Source organism: Dermacentor silvarum, chromosome 2 (genome assembly GCF_013339745.2).
Source record: "Dermacentor silvarum isolate Dsil-2018 chromosome 2, BIME_Dsil_1.4, whole genome shotgun sequence".
Taxonomy (NCBI): Eukaryota; Metazoa; Arthropoda; class Arachnida; order Ixodida; family Ixodidae; genus Dermacentor; species Dermacentor silvarum.
In genome coordinates this window covers 218,375,569-218,386,272 of record NC_051155.1, presented here as the reverse complement: position 1 = coordinate 218,386,272, position 10,704 = coordinate 218,375,569, and the positions used below count along the sequence as shown (strand labels likewise).

Genomic DNA, 10,704 nt, shown 5'->3' with positions numbered 1-10,704 from the left:
AGTTCTCCGGATCATGTGCAACAGGATCTGGAGGATCAACGGGATGACGAGAAAGGCAGTCAGAGTCCTTGTGCAGACGTCCAGACTTGTAGATGACAATAAAATAAAATTCCTGGAGTCGCAAAGCCCAGCGATCAAGCCGTCCTGTCGGGTCCCGGAGGAAAGACAGCCAGCAGAGGGCATGGTGGTCTGTAATGACCGAAAACGTGCGGCCGTACAAATATGGCCGGAACTTGGCGACAGCCCACACTAAAGCCAAGCACTCACGCTCGGTGATGGAGTAATTCCTCTCAGAAGGTGACAGCAGGCGGCTGGCGTCAGCTATCACGCACTCGGTACCATTCTGCTGCTGGGCGAGAACAGCGCCGATGCCGTGGCCGCTGGTGTCAGTGTGGACTTCGGTCGGTGCAGATGGATCAAAGTGGGCAGGTATGGGAGGGGTGGTCAGAAAGCCGATGAGAGCGGCGAACGCGTGAGCCTGCTCCGGGTCCCATGAGAAAGGCGTGTTCTTCTTTAGAAGATCTGTCGAAGGGCGAGCAACGTCAGCGAAGTTTTTAACGAAACGTCGAAAGTAAGAACACAGGCCGACGAAGCAGCGCACGTCAGAAGCAGAACGAGGCATATGGAAACTGCGAACGGCGCGAACTTTATCCGGATCTGGTTGTACACCGGTTGCGTTAACGAGATGTCCCAACACCGTAATCTGACGGCGCCAGAATTGACATTTCGTGGAGTTCAGCTGAAAGCCGGCTTTTCGGAAGACCGCAAGAATTGCAACTAGTCGCGTAAGGTGGCTGCTGAACGTGGGAGAAAAAACAATAACGTCAAGATACCAAAGACAGGTGGTCCATTTGTAGCCTCGCAGAAGAGAGTCCATCATTCGTTCAAATGTCGCAGGAGCATTGCATAGGCCAAAGGGCATTACTTTGAACTGATATAAACCATGAGGTGTTATGAAGGCAGTCTTCTCGCGGTCCATTTCATCAACAGAAATCTGCCAGTAGCCGGATCGAAGATCAATGGACGAGAAGTATGTAGCTCCGTGCAAGCAGTCCAAGGCGTCATCTCTTAACAATAACTTGTTATTGTTAACATATCTTGTTACATATTGTTAACATATCCCGTAACAATATCTTGTTAGCACAGTGGTATCACAAACGCGCGCTACTGCCACTCGTTTTAACACAACTCACATTTTTTCGTGGTTACGTGCCAATATGTCTCCAGTATCTGCATCTGCATCTACATTTGGGCGAGATTGTGCAGCTTAATCTTAAGTAATATCACCTGTTTCTTCTTCCGTTCTCATATCCGTGTTTGGTTTGCGCTATCGCTTAAGAAGCGATTCGTTTTGACTCGCGCCAGGAGCGCAAAGAACCACGTCACTTCTCTATGGGCTTTTTTTAACGAGCGATCAAGCTAGTGTTCGCCCCAGTCATCACAAGCGCAGTTCTCGCATATCGGCATTTCGACCCCACAGTTGACCTTCACTGAACATTGAGGGATATGTAAATATTCAAAATTTAGAGTACGAATCGAATAATCTTTCCTATTCTATTCGTAGACAATTGCAAAATTCACTATTCGATGTTGTCGGATATCCCATCTACGCGTATTAGAACATTATAAGTCACAAGAGTTGAAATCTAATGGGAGAATGACTGATGCGAGTGGAAACTTCTCAGTAAATTCTCCAACAGGAAAAGTGTGGATGTTACGAAAACGAACCCATGTGTGAGCAAACGCATCGACGAGATCACCTCTGGGCAATTGTTTCTAGCCGTTAAGTGATTAAGCATGCTTCACGTCAGATAGCTTAGGAATTTGTTGTCTCGATTTACTCAAAGCAGAAAGTTATTTGATTTGGTCAATGTGGCCATGGTTTGGATGTTTTTTTCCAGCCGACCCGCGGTGATGTAGCATCCCACTTGGCTCCTTGAAGAAGTACTGCGCTCGATACTACGTGCATCAGGCACGCGTCGAGCTGTTTATTTCCTTTATTACTGTCGTTGTCTTGGTGCATCAGCTACGATAACATTTCCGTTGCTTCCAATTTACAAGCTTCTCAGCTGACTTGACATGTAGTTGGGAACGGTATTAATTATATCAAATCAACAAATCAACCATTTTGTTGCCAGACTCGACGCAATCTTTATATTTTACATTGTTTGAAAATTGGAAATATTTGATATTCTATTCGATATTCGAAGGTCGCATTTTTTTTTTTCAAATATTTGTATTCGATTCAAAAACTTCGCTATTCGAACACAGCTGCAGCAAAACTAAACTGGAACTTCGTTTGCGAAAGCTGCGCTAGCTGGTTTTCGTGGACTGACATTGAGGAATGCGATGCAAACGATACGTACATATGTGCTCTTCGTTACTAAGAAAAGGTCACGTACTACGAATCTATATAAAAGAAGAAAAAAAAGGGGAGTGGAGGGCATTTCTTCGCGCTGAACATATGCATTCTCAAATCGATGAAAGGAGTCTTGCACTTGTGTTTGCGAGCGCAGCAAAGCGGCCCCCGATATCGGTCGCCACTCCGAGGCCGCGGAGAACCACGGCATTTTCCGGTCTCCACCAATTTGATCCTTCGGCAATAAATCGCGCATATTAGACGACGCTGTAGAGTTTCAGAAACGGCTGACTACTCCTACTTCACTTCTTTATTGTTTGCTTTCGGCAACCATAGGAACCCTGCGAGTTCGGCAGAGTCAAGATTCAACGCCAGGCATTCGCTCGGCGAGACCAATTGCTTCCGCGCTGCTCCTGAGAGGAGTGTGCCGCGTAGCACGACACATCTTCTTACTTAGGGACAGGAGGCACACAAAATGCTGCCCGTAAAGGTGGGAAACGGGGCAGGGATGTTAATCATGGCTGAACCTATGTGGATGCCCTTCACTGGGGAAGAGAGAAGGAGGACTAAGAGATGAGTAGAAGGAGAAAAGAAAAGCTTACAGAATGCACCTAATAGCATGGACGACCGTTCACGTTTCAGTCAGTCACAAGCGCTCATACAGGCTCGTGAATGTGACGCTGAATAAGAACACCGGAAATAGTCACGCAGCTGGGAATGGCACAGACTCGTGCTTCGAGAACACGTTCATGGCAGAATATTGCTTCAAGCTATAGATATATTTGCTATGCAGAACGGGACCCACGTTTGGATAGAGAGAAAACAAACCTGACGACGTGGAAGACATGCATGCGCAAGCCGAATGACGACTGTCTCTATAGCCACATCTCGGCGTCGAGGTGCATTCAACCGCGACTCTTCCGCACCAGTACGCTTTTTTTTTTTTTTTGCTTTTTTTTCCCTAGCTGGTGCGCGATGAACGAGGGCGTAAACAACAGTGCTGTAGCGGCGGGCCACCCACGAACTTTCCGGCGCATGCTAGCATTTCGTCATCGCCACTGCGCCTTTATGGCTTTTCCTACAGCAGATGTATTTTGTTGTGCTTGGAACAAAAAAAAAAGACTGTATTACAAGGTCCGCTATAAAGGCACTATTCGGGAAATGAACTTCATCTCTATGCTTTACATTGCGTATTGAATATTGATCCGTTATTGTTTCCAGCGTTTTCATAATAAATACACACATATTATGTACTTGTGCCCAGAGAGAGAGAGAGATGGTGAGTGAGAGAGAAAAGCCTTGTTTCCGTAGAACAGATTCCCTCACCTCAACTTTTATTTTCGCGACAGGGGTAGTGTGAGACGTACACTTGGTTTTGCTGGCTTTCAGTTCTGCTTCACCAAGGCATGCCAACATTTTTTTTTATTCGCTTTACGTTTATGCAAACGAGTGCCTTTAGTAGAAGGGTTGAATTGTCCACCCCAGGCTGTGATCGTCATGAAACCTGTGACGATCCCTAAACCAATGGCGTCGCTCTACGGTCATTGATACTCGTATGCGTAAATATTATGCAGATGCAGCGCCCATCTTGCAATTTGTGAAAAGCGAAGCTCTTGTGAAGGGGGTGATCAAAGCCTATAAATTTACCCATTGAATTCCTGCGCTTTGGCGTAAAGGAAAGCAGAGCGCACGCATGCGCTCTCGCGCATAAGTGGTAAAAATTGAAATTATGGGGTTTTACGTGCCAAAACCACGATCTGATTATGAGGCACGCCGTAGTGGGGGACTCCGGAAATTTGGACCACCTGGGGTTCTTTAACGTGCACCTAAATCTAAGTACACGGGTGATGATGATGATGATGAAAAAACTTTATTTAATTAACACGGAGGAAGCTTGAGGTGGCCCGGAGGGGGCCACCTCTCACACTCACTAGGTGGGCTCCTCATTACAGGAGCCCATTGGCGGCCGCCGCGGCTTGTGCTCGGTCGACCAGGGCCTTCTGACTCGCCAGGTCGGAGCAGCCGAGCAGGGCTGCCTCCCAGTCCTCCGGGTGGGGTTTGGTTTTGGGGTGAGGTTCGGGGTTGATTTACATGCCCACACCATGTGGAAGATGTCCGAAGACTTCTCCGCACAATGCGGGCATTTTCCTGTACAGGCAGGATCAAAGTGCTTTAAAACTGCCGTGCACAGCAGTGTTTTGGTGTAAAGGCGGAGGAGTGTACGTTCCTCTGCCTTTGTAAGGCCCTTACAGGGCTTAGGATAAATTGCGTGGCCGAATTGGTATAGTTGAGTAATTTCTCGAAAAGTTAGGGCCGGATTGGGTTCGGGATCCATTTCGGAAGGGTCTGAAGGCGTTGCCCGGAGAGTGAGCGCGCGGGCAGCGGCGTCTGCCGTTTCGTTGCCTTCGAGGCCCATATGAGCAGGAGCCCATACGATCATTCGAGACGCGGGGGCCCCGAGGTAGTCACTGTTTTGAAGGATGCGAGACTCAATGAGAGGAATGTACCCCTGTTCAATATTTCTGCAGGCCCCTCTCGAGTCGGTAATGATGACGCGCGAGTCCTGGTCTGCGGCAGCTAGCGCGATGGCAACTTCCTCCGCATGTGTTATGTCTTGAGCTCTGAATGTTAGGCCATTCACCGCGACGTTTTCATGGACGACTGCGGCCGTGTACCACCCCCCATGGTGAGGGCCGGAGGCGTCCACGTAGAAGATTCCGTGTTTGTTCCCATAGTGGCGGGCCAGTGCCTCCGCCCGCGCAAGGCGCCTGCCACTGTGGTCATCACGTGTCATGTTGGCCGGAAGAGGCCGCACGTGCAGGGCGTACCTCCAGACTTCGGGGATGCGTACGCGCTCTTCCGTCAGTGTTGGGTGCTGGATGTGAAGTCGGGCTAATAGGCGGCGTCCCGACGGCGTCTTTGAAAGTCTTGTATATTGATTTGTCAAGTGTGCCTCCCGGAGCTCCGCGAAAGTGTTTACCATCCCCAGGCCCATGAGGCGGTGGTTGGACGTGGTTATCGGGAGATCAAGGGCACGCTTGTACATCTTCCTGAGAATCACCTCGAGGGCGTTCTCGTCAAACTTGCGCAGGTGGAGGTAAGGAGTCGAGTAGAGGACTCGACTGGTCACGAATGCATGCGCCAGCCGCAAGGCGTCTTTGCACCGTAACCCCCCGCGTTTGTTGGAAACCCGGCGGACCATCCGGCCCACCTGGTCCCCCACCTTACGCAATTTGGCTGTTGTTGTATCAACTCGTTTGTGTTTGTGGATAAAGAGACCAAGCACTCGAATCTCATCGTGTTCGGGTATCGGGCCGCTGGCCAGGAATAGCTCCATTTTGGTGGTGCACTTAGGCGACGGGCGAATGTGCACAAATTCGGATTTGAATGGGGAGCACTGAAGGCCGCAGCGGCGGGCGTAGACGTCCACGATCTCCGCCGCTTGCTGCAGGTTGGCCTCAATGTCTCCAACCGATCCGTGTTTGGCCCAGATGGTTATGTCGTCGGCGTACAGCGCGTGCTGGACGCCCTCGAGCTTCGCCAGCTGAGCCGGAAGCTTCATCATGGCCAGATTAAAAAGTAACGGCGAGAGTACCGCGCCCTGTGGGGTACCTCTCGTTCCCAGTTGATAGGGGCCATGTTCTTCGTCTTGGATTCGGATGAAAGATTGTCGATCCGAGAGAAATTGCTTGACATACAGGAATGTGTTATGTCCACAGTTGGTCTGGGAGAGATGTTGCAGGATAATTTCGTGTGTGACATTGTCGAAAGCCCCCTTCAAGTCTAGGGCGAGTATAGCCTTATCGTTGAGGGGGTATTCGACAGGGTTGAGAATTTCTCGGTCGAGTTGAAGCAGAACATCCTGCGCGGACCGGTGCGGGCGGAAACCAAACATGGTGTCTGCGAATGCATTTTGGGTTTCTAGAAACCCAGACAGCCTGTCCCGCACCATGGTCTCCATCAGCTTTCCCGCACAAGACGTGAGTGAGATGGGGCGGAGGTTGTCTGTGTTTATGGCTTTGCCAGCTTTTGGAATGAAAGTTACCAGAGCGGTCTTCCATTCGATTGGGAGGGGTGCCTCACCAAGCCAGATCGAGTTGATGAAAGCGAGGAGGGTATCGTAGGTGGGGTCGGGAAGATTGGCAAGCAATTTCACGGTTATCTTGTCCCGTCCCGGTGCCGTTCCTCGTTTCATTTTAGCTAGGGCCGCCTTCAGGTCATGCAGCTGGAACGGCTGATCCAGCTCCGCGTTCTCTGAACCTGCATACGAGTACGCGGGCCCTCGGGGTCCTGTTGAGTGCAAAGGTACTGGTCGCGTAGTTTGTACGCTAATTTTGAGGTATCTCCATCGAAGCTATGAATAGCTCGTTGGAGATGTTTTTGTGTCTCGGCGCGTGTTTGAGTCGGGTCAATTAGGGCGCGGAAGAGGCGCCACGTGCTCCGGCTAGACATTTGTCTGGCCGCCGTGTTACAGCGGTCCACCCAGTTCGAGTCGGCGAGCTGGGCCGCGTACTCTGCCGCTCGCTGGGTGAGCTCGGCAATGCGAATTTTGAGCTTTCTATTATGTTTTTGACGGCGCCATCTGCGGACGAGGCTGTGCCGCGCCTCCCAGAGGTGCAGAAGGTGGTTGTCTACCTCCGGCATTGCCTCCGAGAGTTTAATTTGGGTTTCCGTCGAACGAAGGTGTGTAACCAATTCTTGTGCCCACGCGTGGTATCCTTGTTCGCGGATAGAGGCCGAATTGCTTATTCCAGTCGGGAAGCCCAGCTTGTGAGTGTGGTCTTGCCAATGGTTTAGTCATTACGGTGGTAGTGATAAGGCAGTGGTCACTCCCGAGGGTTTTCTCGGTGTTGGCCCATTCTGCGTGTCTAATGTTTTGGTAAAGGTAAGATCCGGACACATATCCCGGGTCACGGAGTTACCCACCCGCGTTGGATATGCAGGGTCGGTGTGGAGAGTCAGGCCCAGCGTGGACGTAAGTTCCGCTAGCTTGCGTCCACGCTTCTCCTCACGCACGTACCCCCAGAGAGTACTGTGGGCGTTGAAATCGCCCACAATCATCAGGGGGTCCCTGCCCGCAGCCTTTAGAGCGCGGCTTAAGAGCGCTGCGAACGTTATATTTTTGAGTCTGGGGGAACAGTATATGTTGAGTATGTGGAGTGGTGCATCGTGTTTCTTGAGCGGAAGAAGTGTAACCATCACATACGAATATTCAGTTTCAAGTTCCAAGTCGACTAGATTAGCTGTATAATTTTTATGCACACAGACGCAGGAAGAGGGGTCCTGCTGGAAGGTGATGTAGCTTGTAAGGGTGGCGCCGCTCCCTGGCTCCTGGAGGGCAACCACCGCCGGAAGCGAGTCGAGAGTTGAAAGGAAATGTCGGAGATTCGCCCGCTTCGCGCGGGACCGGAAGCCCCGACAGTTCCACTGGACAATGTGAACAGGGGTGGCCGAATTGTTTTTTGGGGAGCGCCTGATTTTAGGACGGCTCGCCATGGTCAGTTAGGCTGAGGTTGGGTTGTAGTGACGCTGCTCCGGAGCCAGCACTCACAAGGAGGGCGGAGTCCTCCATACCAGAGAGCGAGCAGCTGTCGTCATCATCTACCTCGGGGGTGCGTCTAGAAGTTTTGAGAGGGCGGCCGGATACGTCCTTGTAGGGACCGCCGGGCCTGCGTGAGGGGCGCGAGGAGTGCGCAATTTGTTGGGCAATCATCGCGGGAATTGTGTCTTGCAATTTTGAGATGGCGGTAACCATCATTGAGATTTGGTTTTCCAAGGCTTCGAATCGGGCGTCTATGGCCCCGAAACGGGCCTCGAAACGGGCGTCGAATGCGGCCTCCGCGCTTGTTGCCGCCTTCGGCTCCACGAGCTCACTTTCCATTACCTCAGTCGCGGGGAGGGAGGGAGGAGAAAGAGGCTGGTTAATTTTGGATTCCAATTCGTTAATTTTTTTTTAGCAGCATCTCGTTTTGGGCCCTGAGTGTTGCTATTTGATCTTGCTCGGCGCTCCGCGCGCTTGGGAGGGGAGTAAGAGGGGGGGAAGAAGCAGCCCCGCCCGAATTGCTCACCTGGCGCCCGTTTTTGACGGCATTGACCCACGCCCCGGTTTTGCCGTGCGTCTCCGCCGCTCGTTTCTCCATGCCGCCGTGTGGTGGCAGCTGGTCGCTGGGTTGCCCAAGATGGCGGCTTTTGTTCTTGGGCGTCATTTTCTGTTTCCCGCTCTTTTTGGCGGCCGTCTTGGGTGTGCGGAATTTTGCCGCACAGTCGCGAGAGTTGGTGGCATGGGCACCACCGCACACAGAACAACGGGGAACACAGTTGTGAGGGGCCCGCACTCCCTCCACTAGCGGAGCATGGAGTCCGCAGAGTCCACACGTGTTCGGCTGCAGGTTCGGACATGCATCCCCGCGGTGCCCGACGGCCCCACACTGGCCGCAGGCGGGGATAGTTTTGTAATAGTTTTGCACAGAGACGACCATGTTGTCATAATGCACGTAACGGGGCTTCTCCTTACCCGCGAAGGTGATGCGTGCCTTGTTGGATGTTCCAAATTTTCGGATTTCCACGATGGTGCCAGCACGCCAGCACACTCGGTGTTGAAGAGTTTCCGTGGTGTCCGTGTTACGGACCACGATCACTCCGTGGCACGTGTTGCCGCCGTCTTGTCTCAAGTAACCGTGAAGTGGGACCGATCCCTTCTCGGTATTTACTGCAAAGTCCCCGATGAGCCGGTCGGCCGCCTCGATGTCCGGGGTATGCACGATGATGATGTTTTGGTCTCGCGATGGCAGAACGGAGGTGGCGCGGGCCCGTTCCGGCCCGAGGTACGCCGAGATGGCGGTGCCGTAGCCGGTTTCCGTGAACGCCTCGTGAAGAGAAACACGTTCTCTGGGCTTGATTACTATGACGTAGTCTTCGGGAGCAGGTTTGATCATTGGGCGCGGCTTCCACTTCGTGAACGCCTTGCCCTTGCGTCCCGTGGCGCGCGTCGCGGGAGCGTTCATGTTTCCGACCAATGAGCCGGCGGCCGGGGCGGCGTTGGACGCCGTCATCTTGGCTTTGTCCTGGGAGCGGCGTTCGGCCGCTTGAAGTAAAGCTTGACTCCGAATTTTCGGAAAAACTGTCGAATTTGCGTCACCGGTGGTGGGGACCGTGGTCCACGCCATCGCCTCAGGGTCGTACGCGCGCAATTGGAGCGCGGATTCCGCCATTTTGCCCTCGGAGGGCCGATTCTACCCGGCCGGGCGTCGGCGTCGCTAACGACGGCGCCGACGTGGTCGGTCGAAAAACGGCCGTAAATTTGGAGAAAATGGGCCCACCTGGAAGACTTTGGTATCCAGCTGTTCGGCTCGATGTTCCGGATCGCTCGATGCCAGTTTTGCCTGGGTAGGGTGATTTGGGCCGCGGGCCCAGCCGAAAATCGGCGGAGCCGACACAACACACGTTTGCTGGCGTCGCGCGCTCGCCAACACCTCGACCGCGGGAAGCCTGATGTAAGACGCACCACCTGCGTGGAACGCCGACGGGGATAGTGTTTCCAGTACACGGGTGTTTTTCGCATTTCGCCCCCATCGAAATGCGGCCGCCGTGGCCGGGATTCGATCCCGCGACCTCGTGCTCAGCAGCCCAACACCATAGCCACTGAGCAACCACGGCGGGTGCGCATAAGTGGTACGCGATGTGATACACGCGTCGACATCTCAAAATGCTAGTTCGCGTTCGCACGATAGATGTATATGTGCGATTGTGACCTAAATATTACAGTGAACCGTCAGCTGCTTGCTGACTCTATGTCATCAGCACTTCGATCTTGTTATTCTATTGTTCTGCACTCGTAAGCTCTGTGAATGCGAGGACATAAGTAAAAAAAAAGCGATTGTGACCTAAGTGTTATAACACCGGGCTGCTGTGCCGTGGAACCGAGATTCGAACGCGCCATCGAGCACGTATTTCAATTTTGTTTTAAATATGACCTATTCGGCAAGACACCAGCAGTACCTAGCAGCACCCAGAGGCCGCGCTCAGCAAGGTCCGGTGGTGTTCGCAAAGAAACCTTCCCGTTAATAGTGAGGAAGGAAGAGCAGATAAAACACGCTCACGGGCTTCCGACCGACACGCGCAAGAGGTCTTCACAAAGTACGCACGTCAAGTGGGAATCTCTGCATGCCGCTAGATTAGCATGAGGCATTCGGTGGGGCAAGCATTGTCCCTGGCCTACTATATAATAGCGAAGGCTATGAGCAGGATATGAGCGTGTCAGCGAAAGTAAATTGTATGGCAATGATTTCAGGAAACACACACAAGGAAATATATTTAGCTGTACCCATCAAGTGGCTTGGAAGTTT

The 10,704-nt window shown here is 52.4% G+C and overlaps 1 protein-coding gene across 1 annotated transcript; it reads right to left on the bottom strand.

The window, feature by feature from the left end:
- Nucleotides 1-8,254: 8,254 nt before the first annotated feature.
- On the bottom strand, nucleotides 8,255-9,570 carry LOC125943684 (uncharacterized). Its single transcript, XM_049663141.1, has one exon. It carries the CDS (start codon nucleotides 9,568-9,570, stop codon nucleotides 8,302-8,304), a length of 1,269 nt encoding a protein of 422 aa, XP_049519098.1. The 3' UTR covers nucleotides 8,255-8,301.
- Between the last annotated feature and the right edge of the window lie 1,134 nt (nucleotides 9,571-10,704).